Genomic DNA, 20,606 nt, shown 5'->3' with positions numbered 1-20,606 from the left:
CACCCACAGGGACATCTCTCGAAGAAGAACACTTATTCTCGGTTTATTAATAAGCAAAAGTGATTTTATTAAGTATAAAAAGTAGGATTTAAGTGGTTTCAAGTAATAACAAACCGAACAAAGTAAGTCACCAAGCAAAATAAAGCAAAAACACACAAGTCTACACCTAGGTGAATCTAGGGCCCAAAGGCCTGGGCAGAGCTCTCCCTATGCCAATTGTAGACTTGTGTGGTTTTGCTTTATTTTGCTTGGTGACTTACTTTGTTCAGTCTGTTATTACTTGAAACCACTTAAATCCTACTTTTCATACTTAATAAAATCACTTTTGTTTATCAACAAACCCAGAGTAAGTGATTAATACCTGGGGGAGCAAACAGCTGTGCATATCAGTGTTATAGAGGGCGGACAATTTATGAGTTTACCCTGTACAGAATAAAACGGATTTATTGGGGGTTTGGATCCCATTGGGAACTGGGTGTCTGGGTGCTGGAGACAAGTAACCTGCAGAGCAGTTTTTGGTTAAAGTCTGCAGCTTTGGGGCATGGACCAGACCCTGGGTCTGACTCACAGCAGGCTGCTGTGTGTGGCTCAACAAGACAAGGTTCTGGAGTCCCGAGCTGGCAGGGAAAATGGGCTCAGAGGTAGTTTCAGCACATCACATGACAGTCCCAAGGGGATCTCTGTGACCGAACCCATCACAATGGCTCCCTGGCTCCTGGCTATACCGCCCCCTGGCCCCCAGCCCTGCTGCCACCTCACTCCTGGCCATGCTTCCCCCTTGGCCCCCAGCCCCACCACCCCCTAGCCATGCTATCTCCTTGGCGCCCAGCCCTGCCATCCCCCTTGTTTCTGGCCATGCCACTCCCTGCCCCTGCCCACCCTGCCCTCCTGGCCCCAGCCCCACCGCTCTCTGGCGCCTGGCCATGCTGCCCCCCCACTGGCACTCACTTATTCTCTCCGGGAGGCTCTTCCCCTTGATGCCCACGCACAGCTGGATGGGGAAGCTGTGGGGGAAAGACACAGGCTGGTGAGGGCTTTGCCCGGCATTTGTGGGGGGAAAGGCCCAGGGGAAGGAGACAGCAGTTCCCCACTCCAGCCCTGCGCCCACCCAGAACACGGCCCCCCCATGTCCCTTTGCTCACCAGCTGACAAGGGTCCTGTGGGCAGTGCAGGTCTTCTCCTCAGGGTTCAGCACATCTGGCACTAACAGCTGGCTACTGGCCACCACGACGGGCTGGGCTCTGTGGGCACCATCAAGCCAGTCAAACCCAGGCGAATGGCGCTGGCTCTGTAATATCAGGGCCAGCAGGCAGGGAGGGGGCAACGCCATCCCTGGGGTAAGCAAGAGGGACGCCTGGGGTCAGAGCTGGGCCCAGCCCAGCCGTGAGGAGCAACAACCCCAGGGCCTGAAGCCTGACCAGTCGGAGAAGCTCCGCGGGCAGGCAGCAGCAGCAGCAGGCTGTTATCCCCAGGGCAAGGGCGGCAGGCAGGGAGGAGGGGCTGGGTATGTGCCAGCCACCTCCCCCACAGCTGGGAACCCAGGCACTGGGGGGGCAGCTGCTTGGTGCCAGGACAGAGTCTGTGCTGGGCACCATGCTATTGACCCCTCCCAGACCCAACCGGGCTTCGGGCCCCGATCCTGGTGTCCTGGGGGCAGCAGCCCCTCCTGACTTCAGTGCTGCTGGCTCTAGGTGCAGCTCATGTGCACAGAGAAGCACCCAGGACCAGGGCCCCTGGGCACTCACCCACCCCCCGCCCAGCCAGCCCTGGGCACTCACCCACCCCCCGCCCAGCCAGCCCCGGGCACTCACCTGTACACAGCCACCTTGCTGGCGCCAAACGCCCCAACCAGCACATCTGGGGGCACAAGTCAAGGGTCACACCGGGCTTCATGGGGCGGGCACAGGATCCTGCGGCTCAGCTGTGTGGCAAAGCTGCCAGCCAGAGCCAGGGCGGGGAGCCAGGGCTCCAGCCAGCCAGGGGGGCACCCGCCTAGAGGGCCGAGAGAGCCGCACCCTGCTAGGGAAGGGTGTTCAGCATTTCTCAGGGGACAGCACCCAGCATGGAGTGACCTAGGAGGAGCGGGCAGTGGCCGACATGGGAGGGGGGCCCAGGGGGCAGCGGCTGGCACGGGAGGGGGGACCCAGGGGGCAGCACCAGGCATGGGAGGGGGGAGCCCAGGGGGCAGCGGCCAGCATGGGAGGGGGGGGCCCATGGGGCAGGGGGGAAGTGCCTGGCACGGGAGGGGGGGCCCAGGGAGCAGCAGTCGGCACGGGAGGGGAAGCAGCTGCCGCACGGGAGGGAGGGCGCAGAGGACCGGGGGCAGCGCCCGGCACAGGAAGGGGGTCCAGGGAGGAGGTGGAGGCCGAGCCCTCTTCCCCACACACTCATCTCTCTCCCCAAAGGGTCTGGGCCATGGGTCCTGGCCAGCTCCAGGCCTGTGACCCTGGCGGGCCGGGGGTGGCTGTGAGGATGGCTGTACCTGGGTACCCGTTGGAGTCGATGTCGGTGGCACCGCGCACGGAGAAGCCGAAGGCGGCACGGCCAGGGAAGGGGCTCTCCAGGACCTGCGAGGCCGGCGTGCGGAGCCCCTCGCTGTACCCTCTGAAGATGAGCACACGGCCGCTCCCGACAAACGGAGCCCCCACCGCCACATCTGAGGGGACAGGACAGCAGGGCCCGCGAGCCAGGCCCCGGCCAGAGCAGCTGAGCCTTGGGCACCAGTTGCTCCTCATCCCCGGGGGCAGGATCCCACCCACTGAGGCAGGGACCGGGCCCCAGACGTTACACACTGACGAGAAGGGGACCCAGAGCTCGGAGGGTCGAGTCTAGGGGTCAGAGTGGGGGCTGGGAGCCAGGATGCCAGGGTTCTATCCCCAGCTCTGGGAGAGGAGTTGGGACTAGTGGTTAGAGCTGGGGGCAGCGGGGAACTGAGCGTCAGGACTGTTCCTGGCTCTGCTACTTTGTGGGGCTATGAGAGATTCGTCGCTTTGCCTCAGTTTCCCCAGCTATATAGCAGGACTCAGAGCTCTTCCGCCCCACGAGCACTTTGAGACCTGGGGCTCGGCCATCCCAGGGCTGCCTCCCAGCCTTCCAGTCTGTCCCACGGAGGCTGTGGTCACTCCCCCACCACTGGGGCACACCTCCCAGGTGCCCTGCCCCAGACCCAGCCAGTGGGGGAGGTCTCTGAGCCAACCCAAAGCCCCCTGCCCTGAGCACTAGCAGACTGACACGCGGGGAGTTACCGACGTAGCCGTCCTGGTCCAGATCCCCCGCAGGAGCGATGGCTGTGCCGAAGCGGCCGTAGACCTCGGTGCCGGTCATGGTCTGCCAGGGGTGTCTGTAGGGGTGGGGACCCCGGCGCTGCAGGTACAGGTAGATGCACCCCACCTCATAGAGCTTGCGGTCGGAGTGCTGCTCCATGTAGAGCGGCGCTCCCACCAAGATGTCGTCCTTCCTGGTGGCAAAGGGGGCAGATGGATGGCAGAGGGAGGCGCCCGACTCGTCTGGGCTCCTGTCCCCGTCAGGCCGCGGGGGCCGACGGAATGAAAGGACGATCCCACGGGGGGGGGGGGGGGGGGAAGGAATGCTGGGATGGGAGCAGCCCCTGCCCCCCCGGGCGCAGCATCCCCTGCAGGAGGGACGCATTGGGCCATTGCGGCTAACACTAGTCGGTGCCCCGTGGCTGATGCTCCTGGACACGGACACGCCCTGAGCTCTGTCCGTCCGTCTGTCCGTCCCCAGTCCCCTCAGGGCCCAGGCTCCCCCCGGGCTGACACGGGCCTTGTGCTGGGGGCTGGGGTTCCCCCCTCGGCTCAGCTTTGCCCCACTCCTGTCCCCTGCCCCTGCTTGCCTGGCGCCAGGCTCTGCCAGCCGCAGTGCAGGCTGGTGGGCACCAGATGGCAGCAGAAGCCAACGTGGGGGGATGTGGGGAGACAAACCAGGCTGGCTGGGGAGCCCAGAGCACAGGCCAGGAGGAGGAGCAGCACCTACAGGGACCCAGCCCCGTCCTCAGGGCACCGTGACTGCCCCATGGATTCACCAGCTGCACAATCCACACCCAGCACGTCAGCGGGGCCTGGGCAGAGGGGACCCTGGGAGCTCTTAGCCGTGCCCCCAGCCCTTGGCGCTGACGAGGGCTCTGGCCCCACAGGGCTGTACCACAGGCACGGGTAACGCGGAGCATGGAGGCCCCTGGAGGTGATGGAGCCCAGCAGCCCCGGCACCCCCCAGCGTGAGCCCGGCTCTCCCTTGCCCTGCCAGTGCCCAGGATGGGAGGCCTGAGTGAAGGGGCCTCGCCGCCCCCCCAGGCAGTGGTTGGGGACAGACGTGGGCACTTGGGCTCAGTGCCCCAGCTGCCAAGCGAGTGCCAACCTCCTCCTTACCCATCGCCATTTACATCAGCAACAGCCACCGTGTGACCAAAGTACGACGCCACCTGGAAGACATGCGGGGGGGGGGGGGAGGGGGGATGAGGACAGGGGCTGCGCTGGGCTGGCCAATGCCTGTCAACCCCGACCCGCAGCCCCTGCTCACCCAGCCCTGGGCTCCCCCCAGCTCTGCCAGTGCCCCTCACTCCCGACCTGCAGCCCCCTGCTATCCCAGCCCTGGGCTCCCCCCCAGCTCTGCCAGTGCCCCTCACTCCCGACTCGCAGCCCCTGCGATCCCAGCCCTGGGCTCCCCCCAGCTCTGCCAGAGCCCCTCACTCCTGACCTGCAGCCCCCTGCTATCCCAGCCCTGGGCTCCCCCCCAGCTCTGCCAGTGCCCCTCACTCCCGACCCACAGCCCCTGCTATCCCAGCTCTCGGCTCCCCCCAGCTCTGCCGGTGCCCCTCACTCCCGACCTGCAGCCCCCTGCTATCCCAGCCCTGGGCTCCCCCCCAGCTCTGCCAGTGCCCCTCACTCCCGACCCACAGCCCCTGCTATCCCAGCCCTGGGCTCCCCCCCAGCTCTGCCAGTGCCCCTCACTCCCGACCTGCAGCCCCCTGCTATCCCAGCCCTGGGCTCCTCCCTACCCCCCAGCTCTGCCGGAGCCCCTCACTCCCGACCCACAGCCCCTGCTATCCCAGCTCTCGGCTCCCCCCAGCTCTGCCGGTGCCCCTCACTCCCGACCTGCAGCCCCCTGCTATCCCAGCCCTGGGCTCCCCCCCAGCTCTGCCAGTGCCCCTCACTCCCGACCCACAGCCCCTGCTATCCCAGCCCTGGGCTCCCCCCCAGCTCTGCCAGTGCCCCTCACTCCCGACCCACAGCCCCTGCTATCCCAGCCCTGGGCTCCCCCCAGCTCTGCCGGTGCCCCTCACTCCCGACCTGCAGCCCCCTGCTATCCCAGCCCTGGGCTCCCCCCAGCTCTGCCAGAGCCCCTCACTCCCGACCCGCAGCCCCTGCTATCCCAGCCCTGGGCCCCTCCCCCAGCCCTGCCGGTGCCCCTCACTCCCGACCTGCAGCCCCTGCTGTCCCAGCCCTGGGCCTCTCTTGCTCAGAGACTGGTAACTAAGGCCAAACTTTTCGAAGTGGCCACTGCTTTGGGAGCCTGAGAGTTTGTGGAGGCCAGTGGGAGACCCCTGTGCTGGGAGTGGGGTCCTTGGAGGCTGGCTCTCCCTTGGCTGGGGCGGGGCAGGGGAACGTGAAGGGGGGAGGAGTGATGGGGGTATTGGGGAGTTGGGGGAAGGGGGTAGATGTGGGGGCAGGGGCTGTGGGAGGGAGGCAGGTACCTGCTCACTCTGGATGCTCTGTACCAGCGCCAGAGACTTCCTAGCGCTGAAAATCTCGACCTGCCGTGGGGAGAAACAAATCAGCCAGGAGAGAGATGGGGGCTGCTCCCGCCATGTCTCCCTGGCCAGCAACCTCCCTGGGGCCTGTTCCCGTGAGGAGGAGCTGGGAGCCCAGCATAGGGGGTGGCCCACTGCGGTGCTTGGTGTGGAGGGGTCTCTGGGAGCCCCACAGTTGCAGGGAGGAACCTGCCCCCCCCCCACACACACATACACAACCTGGAGCACATGATGCCACCTGCAGGACACGGAGAGAATTACATACATGAGAGCAGGGCCATGAGCAGCCCATGGCCGCTCTGCTCCCCCAGCCGGACACAGCCGGGGGGCGGGGACGACGCCCCATGCTGAGCAGCTCACCCCAATGGTTAGGGTTACCATCCGTCCGTATTTCCCCGGACATGTCCGGCTTTTGCGTCTCTAAATAGCCGTCCGGGAGGAATTGGTAACAAGGTTAAAATGTCCGGGGTTTTTTTCTCCCTCCCTCCCTTCCATGCAGAGTGTGGCTGCTGATTGGGCGGCTGGGCCGATTGACCCACTCCCATTGGCCTCCAGCAGCCAGAGCCCTCCCCTGCCCCCCCCCTCTCTGTAGTCCTGTGTAACACACAAACCGACCCACATGGAGCCAGAATGGTAAGAGGAGTCGGGGGGGGGGGAGTCAGGGAGCAGGAGAGTGTTGGATGGGTTCCCGGCCTCCACCTGCCATCCCCCCTCTGCGCATCCCCCCCTCCGTGGGTCCCCCCTCCCTGTCTGCCTCTCCCTTGTCTGGGTGTACTGCCAGAGCCAGCAGCAACTGCTGTCTGCTGCCCCTGGGTCCTAGTGCCCCCATCCACTAATGGGAAGACAGGCTGCCCTTACCCTGCCCTTCCACCCTAGCCCTGAGCCTCTCCAACACCCCAAACCCCCCAGCCCTCATCCCCCCACACCCTAATCCTCTGCTCCATCCCTGAGCCCCCTCCTGCATCATGAACCCCTCATCCCCAGACCCACAGCCCTCACCCCTGCATCCCCTCCTATCCCCAAACTCCCTCCCAATCCCCCTCCCTCTTCCCACACACCCCCTCCTGCCCTCAAACTTCCTCCTAAAGCCTGCACCCCCTCCCTTTGCACCGCCTCTCACCCCCAAACTCCATCCCAGAGCCTGCACCCCTCACCCCCTCCTGCACACCCACCCCCTGCCCCAGCCCGGAGCCTGCACCCAGCACCCAAACTCTATCCCAGAACCTGCACCCCTCCTGCACCCTAATCCCCAGCCCAGGACCTGCACCCCAGACCTCCTCCCCCCACCCAACCCCCCTCCCAGAGCCTTAGGCAGGTGGGGTGGGGGGTTCTGGGCACCACCAAAATTTCTACAACCCTGCCACCCATGCGAGTGGATAAGGGTCAGGGCAGTCAGGGGACAGGTAGGGTCCTGGGGGGGGGCAGTTAGGGTAGGGGGTTCTCAGCAGGGGGCAGTCAGGGGACAAGAAGCAGGGGGGGTTGGGGTTCTGAGGGGAGCAGTCAGGGGGTGGGAAGTGGGAGGGAGTGGATGGGGCGGGGCTAGGGCGGGGCTTCCCCCCCCCAGTGTCCTCTTTTTTGTTTGTGGAAATATGGTAACCCTACCGATGGTGCCGCCGATACTCACCACCCCCAAGGTCACTCTCTTGTTGGGGACGCCCACGACATACTCTGCGAAGGAAACACAAGAGTCCCCGCGACCCCGCGGGCAGAGGGTGCTGAACCGCTGGCACAGTGTGCCCGTCCCAAAGCCGCCCCCCCCCCCAGACCCCAGTGAGGGACCTGAAGGGGACAGGCAGGGGGCAGAGGGCACAGGAACAGGTGCTGCCCCTCTCTGGGAAGGGCTGCACTGTCTGGCTCTGCCAGACCCTGTAACCTGTGTGGCTCGGGCTCTGCCAGGCTCTGGGGGCATCGCACAGACGGTGCCTGCCTGGACAGCCCTTGCCTATGCAGCGACCAGGGCAGCAGGCAGCCAGGTGCATGGGGTGCTCTAGGCAAGGCTGGGGAGCCCCCAGCCCTTGGGGAGGAGGGTAGAATCGGATCCAGCCCCAGGACTGGAGGACTGTGCCCAGCTGGAAGGGAGAAGCAGGTGGGCAGGTCTGGCAGGCAGGGACTCTGGGGCAGGGAAGCCTGGTGGGCAGAGGACTTGGGTGTGGGGGAGCCCAGTGGGCATGGGCTCCCTGGCTGCAAGCCATTTCTGAGGGCAGAGGCCCTGTTTGCCCGGGGGTGGCAGCTGGCGAGGAGCCCCTCACCCTCCCTGCTCCCAGCCCTGTGCCCCGGGGGCAGGCAGGGGTGGGGAGGTCACCATGGGCGTGGCCAGGGTGGGCGAGCCAAGTCTGCTCCTTTTGCTGCCCATTGAGCCCGGTTGGCAGCCCCAGAGTGCTGTGCACCTTCAGGGGGCACCACACAAGCCAAGGGCAAATCCCCTACCTGGCGTGGCGGGGTCCCCGTCGAACTCCCCCACGGCCACTGAGTACCCTGCAGAGAGAGGGAGCAGGGTTAACCCTTTGAACGCCCCTGCCCGCTGCACGTGCCCAGGGCAGAACAACCGGCACCCAGGGGAAGGAGATGCCAGTGGTTAGAGCGGGGGGGAGGAGGAGGCAGGGAGCCAGGACTCCTGGGTTCTCACCCCGGCTCTGGAGGGGAGTGGGGTCTAGTGGGGTAGAGAAGGGGTGGGGGCTGGGAGCCAGGACTTCTGGGTTCTCTCCCCAGCTCTGGAGGGAAGTGGGGTCTGGTGGTTAGAGTGGGGGCAGTGTGGACTTGAATACTGTGTACAGATGTGGTCTCCTCATCTCAAAAAAGATATACTGGCACTAGAAAAGGGCAACTAAAATGATTAGGGGTTTGGAATTGGTCCCATATGAGGAGAGATTAAAGAGGCTAGGAATTTTCAGCTTGGAAAAGAGGAGACTAAGGGGGGATATGATAGAGGTATATAAAATCATGAGTGATGTGGAGAAAGTGGATAAGGAAAAGTTATTTACTTATTCCCATAATACAAGAACTAGGGGTCACCAAATGAAATGAATGGGCAGCAGGTTTAAAACAAATGAAGGGAAGTTCTTCTTCACACAGCGCACAGTCAACCTGTGGAACTCCTTTCCTGAGGAGGTTGTGAAGGCTAGGTGTATAACAGAGTTTAAAAGAGAACTGGATACATTCATGGAGGTTAGGTCCATTAATGGCTATTAGCCAAGATGGGTAAGGAACGGTGTCCCTGGACTCTGTTTGTCAGAGGGTGGAGATGGTTGGCAGGAGAGAGATCACTTGATGATTCCCTGTTCTGTTCATTCCCTCTGGGGCACCTGGCACTGGCCACTGTCGGTAGATGGGATACTGGGCTACATGGACCTTTGGTCTGACCCAGTCTGGCCGTTCTTATGACTCTGCCAGTGCCCTGCTGGCACCGGGGACAGCCATCTCTCCCGTGCCCAGCCACGAGGTGGGCAGGTTGCTGGGGGAGGCTGCACTCACCTCTGTAGGCGCCCTCATAATCTCCGTACATGTTCTCCGTGACCTGCTCCGGGAACACGGACCAGAGCAGGGCGCTGCTGGGGACTTGGGACACGACTGCCGACAGATTGACCGAGTAGATCAGCCCTGGGGGAACATCCAGGGCCGCCCGTGAGTCAGTGCCGGGGGCCCTGCTCGGAACAGGCAGGGGCTAGGCATGGTGAGAGAGGGAGGGTGCCCCTGCCCAACATGGCCATCCTGCACCCCCACCCCACAGTACCCCCTTCGCCAGCCTCACGCACTAGCTCCTGGGGGTCCCCACAAGGGGGCAGTGCCATGGGCAGCTCCCTGCCTGAGAGGGATGCTCCATGCTACAGACCCGGGGGGGCAGCCTCTGCCAGCCACAATGGGACACCACGGACAGGTTGGGCCTGGGGCTGTGGATCAGCCCCCTGGCCCCTGGGCACAGGCAGGCGCGGTGCCCCCAGCACAGCTGAGGGGGGGAGCCCTGGGGTGCATTCATGGCTCCACTGGAAGTGTCGTAGGCAATGGCAGCCATGCCAAGGGGCACTGGACTCCCCCTCCCCCCACAGCCCCCAGAGCCCCCCAGAAACCAGAGCCCTTACCCGCAAAGTAGTATCCTCCCGGGGCACCCAGCACCAGCCTGCCAGCCTGCAAGGGAACAGGACAGGCCTGAGTGAGAGCCCTGCCCGGAGACATCCCCATGGGCACGCGCACACCCCCAGGCACACGCAGCCCCCCCACGGGCGGGCACACACCCCCAGGCACACGCAGCCCCCCACGGGCGGGCACACACCCCCGGGCACATACAGCCCCCCCCATGGGCACGCACACACCCCCAGGCACACGCAGCCCCCCACGGGCACGCGCACACCCCCAGGCACACGCAGCCCCCCACGGGCGGGCACACACCCCCGGGCACACACAGCCCCCCCACGGGCGGGCACACACCCCCAGGCACGCACAGCCCCCCCACGGGCACGCGCACACCCCCAGGCACACACAGCCCCCCCACGGGCACGCACACACCCCCAGGCACACGTAGCCCCCCACGGGCGGGCGCACACAAGCCCAACGAGCACACACAGCCCCCCAACAGGCACCTCCCCCATGGGCACATGTGCACACACCTCCATGGGCACACACACTCATGGGCACACGCCTACACACACAGGCACTCCCCCAAGACCCCCACCACCATGGACATCTGCAGACATGGGTGCCCCCGGGCCGTACTCACGTGGGTGATGGTGGCGCTGAAGCCCACCTCACAGTACCGCTTGTCGTTGACTGTGGAGAGAGGCACAAGGCAGCGTTAGCGCCATGCTCCTGGGGCAGGGGGGCTGAGGGATGTTGGGGGGTCGCCCCTGCGGAGTTTGGCTGTGATCTTCGCCGGGCAGAGCCAGGCTTCCAGGCCGGACCAGCACCCACTCATCTGCCCCCGGGCAGCGGGATGCCAGACAGCGCAGGGCTCTGCCTCTCTGAGGGGCTGCTCGGAGCTGGCAGCTCCGGTGTCCATCCGTGGGTCAGTGCCCCGCAGCCAGCCTGCTCAGCAGGGAGTGAGCTGCTGGGCCCACGGGGCAGCCGGACGCCTGGGTTTGGCCTTCCTGGGGTGAATCTAGGGCCCAAAGGCCTGGGCAGAGATCTCCCTGCGTGGGGCCCCAAGGGGCACACGGGCTGAGTGTGCTGCAGCCATGGAGGGACTGGGAGTGAGGCCTGAAACAGACAACAATGAACACGGGAGAGGGGCCCCCCGGATGCCCCCAGTGCCCCTCTGCCCCAGGATCCAGCCACTGCGCCTCACGGGGTCTCCAGTGAGCTCCCTGGCCTCGGCACCACAAGGGGAGTTGTGCCCAGTGGGCGCTGAGAGTGATAGGCTGGCCCTGGGCACTCTGGGCCTCAGTTTTCCAATCTGTATAAGAGAGTGGGGCTACTTCACTCCGAAGCGGTGAGGGCTCGGCCGGGAAGGTTGGTGCTGACCCAAGCCACGTGGGAGGGATGTGGGCACCTCCGCATGGGGGCGAGGGATGGTGGGGCTCCTCCCAGCGGGGAGCTCTGAGTGTCCGCACGAGAGGAGCAGCAGCATCGGCCTTGGGCCTGGCCCCCCCGGGGATGAGCAGCAGGTGGGGGGGGACCGGCACCGTGGGGGGGAGTCGGGGTGGGGAGCTGGCGTGGCTGTAGGGGGATGGGGGGGAAGCGTCCAAGCCAGATGGCGCCCCCCCCCCCCCCCCCCGGCCCTGCTCCACGTGCTCAGCCCGGCCGCTGCTGTTCGTGCCCTGTCTGCTCTGCACGGAGGTCGGGGGGGGGGGGGGGCTGATGGCGGGGTGTGTCCCCCCCCGAGTTCCACTAAGGCGGGTGATGGGACGGGGGGTATCTGTGCTGCTGCCTCTCCGGGCGCGCGCGGACACACACACACACACACACACACACACACACACACACACACACACACACACACACACACACACACACACACAGAGAGAGAGAGAGAGAGAGAGAGAGAGAGAGAGAGAGAGAGAGAGAGTGTCACTTCCCTACCTGGGCTGTGCTGAGGCACCAGGACCTGCTGCTACCACCCCGCAGGGAAAGTGACCTGGCTGCAGGGACCCCTGACAGGTCCTTGTTCCCCCTCCAGTCCCCTATGGCTGTGGGGGGCAAAGGGGGCACAGGAGGGGGCAGGTGTTGGGGTGCAGGAGGAGGGCAGAGGTTGGGGTGAGGGCACATGCACAGTGCAGGGTTAGGGGCTCAGGAGGGAGGTGCGGGGGGTAGGAGTGAAGGGGGTGCAGGGATTGGGGCACAGGAGGGGGCAGAGGTTGGGCATGAAGGAGGTGCAGGGATTGGGGTGCAGGAGCAGAAGCAGGTGGGGCAAAGGGGGCACAGTGCATGGGTTAGGGGAGGAAGGGGGGAGCCTTGGGAGCTCATGGAGGCAGGGGCAATGGGGGAATGCCATGCCCACACTGGCCAGGGACACCAAAATGCAAGTTCGCCCAGGGTGCCATTTTCCCTGAGGCAATGGGGGCCTGGAGCTGGCGCGGCCGTGGAGGAGGGGGCATCGGGGGCAGGGAACTGGTGTGGCTGCGGGGGGGATGGGTGCAGGGAGACGGGGGCGTCAGGGGCAGGGAGCCGGCGCGGCCGTGGAGGAGGGGGCATCGGGGGCAGGGAACTGGCGTGGCTGCGGGGGGGATGGGTGCAGGGAGACGGGGGCGTCAGGGGCAGGGAGCTGGTGTGGCTGCAGGGGAGGGAGCATTGGGGGCAGGGAACTGGCGTGGCCGTGGAGGAGGGGGCATTGGGGGCAGGGAACTGGCGTGGCCGTGGAGGAGGGGGCATTGGGGGCAGGGAACTGGCGTGGCCGTGGAGGAGGGGGCATTGGGGGCAGGGAACTGGCGTGGCCGTGGAGGAGGGGGCATTGGGGGCAGGGAACTGGTGTGGCTGTGGGGTGGCAGGGAGCCGGTGTGGCCGTGGAGGAGGGGGCATCGGGGGCAGGGAACTGGCGTGGCTGCGGGGGGAATGGGTGCAGGGAGACGGAGACGGGGGTGTCAGGGGCAGGGAGCCGGCGCGGCCGTGGAGGAGGGGGCATCGGGGGCAGGGAACTGGCGTGGCTGCGGGGCGGCAGGGAGCTGGCGTGGCCGTGGAGGAGGGGGCATCGGGGGCAGGGAACTGGCGTGGCTGCGGGGGGGATGGGTGCAGGGAGACGGAGACGGGGGCATCGGGGGCAGGGAACTGGCATGGCTGTGGGGTGGCAGGGAGCTGGCGTGGCCGTGGAGGAGGGGGCAGTGGGGGCAGGGAACTGGCGTGGCTGCGGGGCGGCAGGGAGCCGGTGTGGCCGTGGAGGAGGGGGCATCGGGGGCAGGGAACCGGCTTGGCCACAGGGGTGGGGAGGAGTGTCACTCACGGCTGTGCTCGTATATGGCATCCATGTGATGGCAGCGGCAGGGCGCGTATTCGGCGAAGCGGCTCAGGCCATCGGTGGCCACGAAGCAGGTGCCCACGGGTGTCTGGGTAGCCTGGGCCTCGCCCTCGAAGGCATTCCAGTGCTGCAGGGGGGCGCAGGCCTGGCAGGACGACCGGACACTCAGCGCCACCCACTGCAGCCGGGATCCAAGCTCTCCTGCCCCTCGCCTGGCCAGGCCCAGCTCCCCGCTGCAGTGCCTGGAACCTCCCGTCACTGGGCTGGGCTCCCCCTGCCGCCCCCCCGCGCTCCCGGTGTCCATCCAACCCACAACAATCCACCAGAGCCAACATCTCCATCTCGTCTCCCCAAGGGCAGGACAGATCCGGCACTGAAATGCAGCTGCTTCTGGGGCAGAGCATGGCAGCGGGTTAACAAGACACAGCGACTGAGAGCCCCAGGAGAAGAACTGGACCCCTCTGCTCCGGGGATCCATGGGCAGCCCCAGCCGAGCACCTCATCTCAGCGCCTCCCCTCCTGTCCGGTCCGGGACAGGGTCACTCCCTGCCCTCTGGGACACCCCCAAGGGTCTCCCGCCCAGCGCGACCCTGCATAGCTCCCCGAGGTGGCCAATCGCCAGGCAGTTGCCAGGATGCGTGGGCCAGTCAGGGGCACGGGCTGCGCCTGGGGCACTCACCACAACGTTGCCGTCCCAGCTGCTCACGGACGCCCCGAACCACTGGTGAGACTTGTAGGTCTTCAGCTGGAGGAATCCCATGCTCTGGGCCTGGTCCCCTGGGGGCACGGGCAGGTCAGCACAGTCAGGAGTGCAACCGTGGGAAAACACCCGGGATCCCCCCACGGGATCCCCAACCCGCCCCACCTGCCCCCACCTCACCCCGGGGTCCCCTCCCCCTTAATCCACAACCCACTGAACCCCCCCAACCCCCACCTCACCCCGATCCAAAACCCACCTCAACCACCCTGCACCCACCCCGCCCCCACCTCACCCCAGAGTCCCTACCCCCCGATCCAAAACCCACCTCACCCTGGGGTCCCTAGCCCGTTATCCAAAACCCACCTCAAACAATCTGCACCCAGCCCGCCTCCCCCTCCCCAATCAACAGCCCATCCCACCCACCCCCACCTCACCCCAGAGTCCCTACCCCCTGATCCAAAACCCACCTCAACCAATCTGCACCCAGCCCGCCTCCCCCTCCCCAATCAACAGCCCATCCCACCCCCCCCCCCACCTCACCCCATGGTCCCTACCCCCTGATCTAAATCCCACCTCACCCACCCCGCCCCCACCTCACCCCGGGGTCCCTACTCCCCCCAATCCACAACCCACCGAACCCCCCAACCCCAGCCTCACCCCGGGGTCCCTCCCCCTCCCCAATCAACAGCCCGCCCCACCCACCCCCACCTCACCCCAGAGTCCCTACCCCCCGATCCAAAACCCACCTCACCCTGGGGTCCCTAGCCCGTTATCCAAAACAGACCTCAACCAATCTGCACCCAGCCCGCCTCCCCCTCCCCAATCAACAGCCCATCCCACCCACACCCACCTCACCCCAGGGTCCCTACCCCCCGATCCAAAACCCACCTCACCCTGGGGTCCCTAGCCCGTTATCCAAAACGCACCTCAACCAATCTGCACCCACCCCGCCCCCACCTCACCCCAGAGTCCCTACCCCCTGATCCAAAACCCACTGAACCCTGGGGTCCCTAGCCCGTTATCCAAAACCCACCTCAACCAATCTGCCCCCACCTCACCCCAGAGTCCCTACCCCCAATCCAAAACCCACCTCAACCAATCTGCACCCACCCCGCCCCCACCTCACCCTGGGGTCCCTTCTCCCCAATCCGAAACCCACTTCACCCACCCTGCCCCCACCTCACCCCAGAGTCCCTACCCCCGATCCAAAACCCACCTCACCCACCCTGCCCCCACCTCACCCCACGGTCCCTACCCCCTGATCCAAAACCCACCTCAACCAATCTGCACCCACCCCGCCCCCACCTCACCCTGGGGTCCCTTCTCCCCAATCCAAAACCCACTTCACCCACCCTGCCCCCACCTCACCCCAGAGTCCCTACCCCCGATCCAAAACCCACCTCACCCACCCTGCCCCCACCTCACCCCAGGGTCCCTGCCCCCCAATCCAAAACCCACTTCACCCCCCATGCTCCCACCTCACCCCAGGGTCCCTACCCCTCTGATCCACAACCTACCCCTCCAATCCACAACCCACCCCACCCGTCCCAATCTCACCCTGGGGTCCCTAGCTCCCTGATCCAAAACCCACCCCCACCTCACCCCGAGGTTCCTACCTCCCGATCCAAAACCCACCTCACCCAGCCCGCACCCACATCATCCTGGGGTCTGTACCCGCCCCCCCGAGCCCCACCTTCCCCCCAGCCCCCCTCTGTCCCACAGTAGCTAACGGAACCTGTTTACCCCAAGCTGCCCCCTCTGGCTCACTCACCTTTGGTATCAAACTCTATGATGCTGCAGGGGGTCCCGCCAGGCGCCCAGGGGCACAAGTACACGGCTCCGGCCTCCACCACGCCAGGCTGCGAGGTGTTGGCCCGGGGTGCGCCCACCACCACACTCATGCTATGGGCACAGGGGGAGGCTGTCAGGGCAGGGCCCCGGCATGGTTGGGAGCACACTGTCTCTGGGGTGCCAGCTGGCCCAGCTCCTCATCCTGCAGCCCGCCCCCCACCTAGATCCCGGCACCTTTGGTCTCAGAGCCCCACGGAGTCCTGTCGCCCCCCACTGCAATGCAGCCCCCTCTGGGATGGGACTTGGTTGCTGTTTGACAGAGCAATGCAGCGCCACCTGGTGGTTGGGACGGGAAGGGGGCAGCTTCAGACAATCGGGGGATGAAGGGCATTGGCAATGGGGCCCAGGCCCAGCTCCTCAGAGGGACTGAGCCAGACAGAAGTCAGGGGCCTAAGCCACTGGGTCTGTGTCTGCAGCCGCATCTGGGCAATGCCCACAGCTGCCTGGCACAGACGCTGCAGGGGCCCTGCCCGTCTGCCCCCCTCTGCCCCCCCCCCGCGCCCGGGCAGAGAGTCAGCCCAACGCTTCACTCCACTGCAGCCCCAGTGCTGTCCTCTCCTGCCGTCCCCCACTGCACCCCCGAGAAAGGGGGCTGGGCCATCACCTCCCCCACCGGGGGCACTAGCTTAGCAGCCCCCATGGTGGATGGAGCCAGGAGCACTGGCTTTACCCCAAGCCCGGCCTCCTGGTGCTGGCTGAGAGCCCCAGAGGGCTGGTGGGGCCAAGCCATTCGTAGTGTCACCTGTTGGATTATCCCACCTGCCCCGTCACCCCCTCACAGCGTGGGCGGAGCCCCAGAGCCAAGCCAGCTTCTGTCACCTCCCAGGAGTCTCCTTGGATGACGTGACCCCCCGATCTCCCCATCGGCGCCCCAGGGCTGGGAACAGCCCCAGGGACACCTGACACCTCCCTGCTGGGCCACTGCACTGCTCTGAGCCCAGCCCTGCGCCTGCCGAGACCTTGTCAGCAGTGTCGTGGCAGGGGGCTTAGTGTTAGACACGTGTACGCACACACACACCCCATGTGTGCACACATCACATGCACACGTATGCACATGTGCGCGCAAACACACACAGAGGCAGCAGCGCTGCTGGGCCACACTGGAGTAGGTCTTTGTGTAGGAGAATTTCACAGCCCTGAAAGGCAGGCGAAACCCATGGGGGGGAAGGGAGGCAGTCTGGGGGGGCTGGTCTGTGCACTTGCAGTTTGCCAGCTTGCTGGGGAAGGCTGGAGCATGGGGGAGGGGGAGTGTGGACATGATCCTGGGGGGCAGAGCATTGGGACCAGTCCAGCATGCCGGGGAGGGGAGCGAGAGATCGAACTCATTTTCCCCTTAGACCTGCTTCCCAGGGATCTTACCGGCCAACTCCCTGAGTTTGCTAAAGTGCCCTCTGAAATCCATTGTCTTGATTGTGCTGTTTGCCTCCTGCCCGGCTCTGAAGGGAACTAGGCACCTCGGCACCCCAGCTGCCTTCCGCCTTCAAACTCACCCGCATCCCACTCGAACCCACGACAGCCTCTGCCCTGGTCACTTCCTCCCCGTTCTGAACTAAAAACTTGTCTCCAATACAATCCACCCCACCCCCATGCTCACTCCCCACCCCAACCCTGACCCCCACCCCCATGCTCACTCCCCACCCCAACCCTGACCCCCACCCCCACCTTCCACCCCGACCCGACCCTCACCCTCATCCTCCACCCCCACCCCCACTCCCATGCTCACTCCCCACCCCAACCCTGACCCCCACCCCCACCTTCCACCCCGACCCACCCTCACCCTCCACCCTAACCCCACCCCCATGCTCACTCCCAACCCCACCCCCACTCCCATGCTCACTCCCCACCCCAACCCTGACCCCCACCCCCACCTTCCACCCCGACCCGACCCTCACCCTCATCCTCCACCCCAACTCCCATGTTCACTCCCCACCCCAACCCTGACCCCCACCTTCCACCCCGACCCATCCCTCACTCTCATCCTCCACCCCAACCCCACCCCCACTCCCATGCTCACTCCCCACCCCAACCCTGACCCCCACCCCCACCCCCACCTTCCACCCCGACCCGACCCTCACCCTCATCCTCCACCCCAACTCCCATGTTCACTCCCCACCCCAACCCTGACCCCCACCTTCCACCCCGACCCAACCCTCACCCTCATCCTCCACCCCAACCCCACCCCCACTCCCATGCTCACTCCCCACCCCAACCCTGACCCCCACCTTCCACCCCGACCCAACCCTCACCCTCATCCTCCACCCCAACCCCACCCCCATGCTCACTCCCCACCCCAACCCTGACCCCCACCCCCACCTTCCACCCCGACCCGACCCTCACCCTCATCCTCCACCCCAACCCCACCCCCACTCCCATGTTCACTCCCCACCCCAACCCTGACCCCCACCTTCCACCCCGACCCGACCCTCACCCTCATCCTCCACCCCAACCCCACCCCCATGCTCACTCCCCACCCCAACCCTGACCTCCACCCCCACCTTCCACCCCGACCTACCCTCACCCTCCACCCCAACCCCACCCCCATGCTCACTCCCCACCCCAACCCTGACCTCCACCCCCACCTTCCACCCCGACCTACCCTCACCCTCCACCCCAACCCCACCCCCATGCTCACTCCCCACCCCAACCCTGACCCCCACCCCCACCTTCCACCCCGACCCGACCCTCACCCTCCACCCCAACCCCACCCCCATGCTCACTCCCCACCCCAACCCTGACCCCCACCTTCCACCCCGACCCAACCCTCACCCTCATCCTCCACCCCAACCCCACTCCCATGCTCACTCCCCACCCCAACCCTGACCCCCACCCCCACCTTCCACCCCAACCTACCCTCACCCTCCACCCCAACCCCACCCCCATGCTCACTCCCCACCCCAACCCTGACCCCCACCCCCACCTTCCACCCCGACCTACCCTCACCCTCCACCCCAACCCCACCCCCATGCTCACTCCCCACCCCAACCCTGACCCCCACCCCCACCTTCCACCCCGACCCGACCCTCACCCTCCACCCCAACCCCACCCCCATGCTCACTCCCTACCCCAACCCTGACCCCCACCTTCCACCCCGACCCAACCCTCACCCTCATCCTCCACCCCACCCCCACTCCCATGCTCACTCACCACCCCAACCCTGACCTCCACCCCCACCTTCCACCCCGACCTACCCTCACCCTCCACCCCAACCCCACTCCCATGCTCACTCCCCACCCCAACCCTGAACCCCACCCCCAACTTCCACCCCAACCCGACCCTCACCCTCCATCCCAACCCCACCCCCATGCTCACTCCCCACCCCAACCCTGACCCCCACCCCCACCTTCCACCCCAACCTACCCTCACCCTCCACCCCAACCCCACCCCCATGCTCACTCCCCACCCCAACCCTGACCCCCACCCCCACCTTCCACCCCGACCTACCCTCACCCTCCACCCCAACCCCACCCCCATGCTCACTCCCCACCCCAACCCTGACCCCCACCCCCACCTTCCACCCCGACCCGACCCTCACCCTCCACCCCAACCCCACCCCCATGCTCACTCCCTACCCCAACCCTGACCCCCACCTTCCACCCCGACCCAACCCTCACCCTCATCCTCCACCCCACCCCCACTCCCATGCTCACTCACCACCCCAACCCTGACCTCCACCCCCACCTTCCACCCCGACCTACCCTCACCCTCCACCCCAACCCCACTCCCATGCTCACTCCCCACCCCAACCCTGAACCCCACCCCCAACTTCCACCCCAACCCGACCCTCACCCTCCATCCCAACCCCACCCCCATGCTCACTCCCCACCCCAACCCTGACCCCCACCTTCCACCCCAACCCAACCCTCACCCTCATCCTCCACCCCAACCCCACCCCCACCCCCCCTCCCATGCTCACTCCCCACCCCAACCCTGACCCCCACCCCCACCTTCCACCCCGACCCACCCTCACCCCCCACCCCCATGCTCACTCCCCACCCCAACCCTGACCCCCACCCCCACCTTCCACCCCGACCCGACCCTCACCCTCCACCCCAACCCCACCCCCATGCTCACTCCCTACCCCAACCCTGACCCCCACCTTCCACCCCGACCCAACCCTCACCCTCATCCTCCACCCCACCCCCACTCCCATGCTCACTCACCACCCCAACCCTGACCTCCACCCCCACCTTCCACCCCGACCTACCCTCACCCTCCACCCCAACCCCACTCCCATGCTCACTCCCCACCCCAACCCTGAACCCCACCCCCAACTTCCACCCCAACCCGACCCTCACCCTCCATCCCAACCCCACCCCCATGCTCACTCCCCACCCCAACCCTGACCCCCACCTTCCACCCCAACCCAACCCTCACCCTCATCCTCCACCCCAACCCCACCCCCACCCCCCCTCCCATGCTCACTCCCCACCCCAACCCTGACCCCCACCCCCACCTTCCACCCCAACCTACCCTCACCCTCCACCCCAACCCCACCCCCATGCTCACTCCCAACCCCAACCCCCACCCCCACCTTCCACCCCGACCCACCCTCACTCCCCACCCCAACCCTGACCCCCACCTTCCACCCCGACCCAACCCTCACCCTCATCCTCCACCCCACCCCCACTCCCATGCTCACTCCCCACCCCAACCCTGACCCCCACCCCCACCTTCCACCCCGACCTACCCTCACCCTCCACCCCAACCCCACCCCACCCCCATGCTCACTCCCAACCCCGATCCCCACCCCCATGCTCACTCCCCACCCCAACCCTGACCCCCATCCCAACCTTCCACCCCGACCCACCCTCACCCTCCACCCTAACCCCACCCCCATGCTCACTCCCCAACCCCGACCCCCACCTTCCACCCCGACCCGACCCTCACCCTCACCCTCCACCCCAACCCCA

At 66.0% G+C, this 20,606-nt stretch overlaps 1 protein-coding gene across 1 annotated transcript in view; it reads right to left on the bottom strand.

The window, feature by feature from the left end:
* Positions 1–20,606, bottom strand: part of ITGA2B (integrin subunit alpha 2b) — a 65,177-nt gene that overhangs the window by 43,682 nt on the left and 889 nt on the right. Inside the window, exons 2-12 of the mRNA XM_024104593.3 lie at positions 15,617–15,747; positions 13,825–13,922; positions 13,131–13,290; positions 10,479–10,528; positions 9,844–9,889; positions 9,239–9,364; positions 8,195–8,242; positions 7,392–7,435; positions 5,711–5,770; positions 4,386–4,438; positions 3,246–3,457 (exon numbers count right to left, since the gene is read on the bottom strand). Of these exons, the coding sequence (XP_023960361.2) occupies positions 3,246–3,457; positions 4,386–4,438; positions 5,711–5,770; positions 7,392–7,435; positions 8,195–8,242; positions 9,239–9,364; positions 9,844–9,889; positions 10,479–10,528; positions 13,131–13,290; positions 13,825–13,922; positions 15,617–15,747 (1,028 nt within the window). The remainder of the gene's footprint in view (positions 1–3,245; positions 3,458–4,385; positions 4,439–5,710; positions 5,771–7,391; positions 7,436–8,194; positions 8,243–9,238; positions 9,365–9,843; positions 9,890–10,478; positions 10,529–13,130; positions 13,291–13,824; positions 13,923–15,616; positions 15,748–20,606) is intronic.

Source organism: Chrysemys picta, chromosome 24 (assembly GCF_011386835.1).
Source record: "Chrysemys picta bellii isolate R12L10 chromosome 24, ASM1138683v2, whole genome shotgun sequence".
NCBI lineage: Eukaryota > Metazoa > Chordata > Testudines > Emydidae > Chrysemys > Chrysemys picta.
Note: the sequence above shows the minus strand (reverse complement) of the source record. Positions and strands in the feature narration are given on the sequence as shown.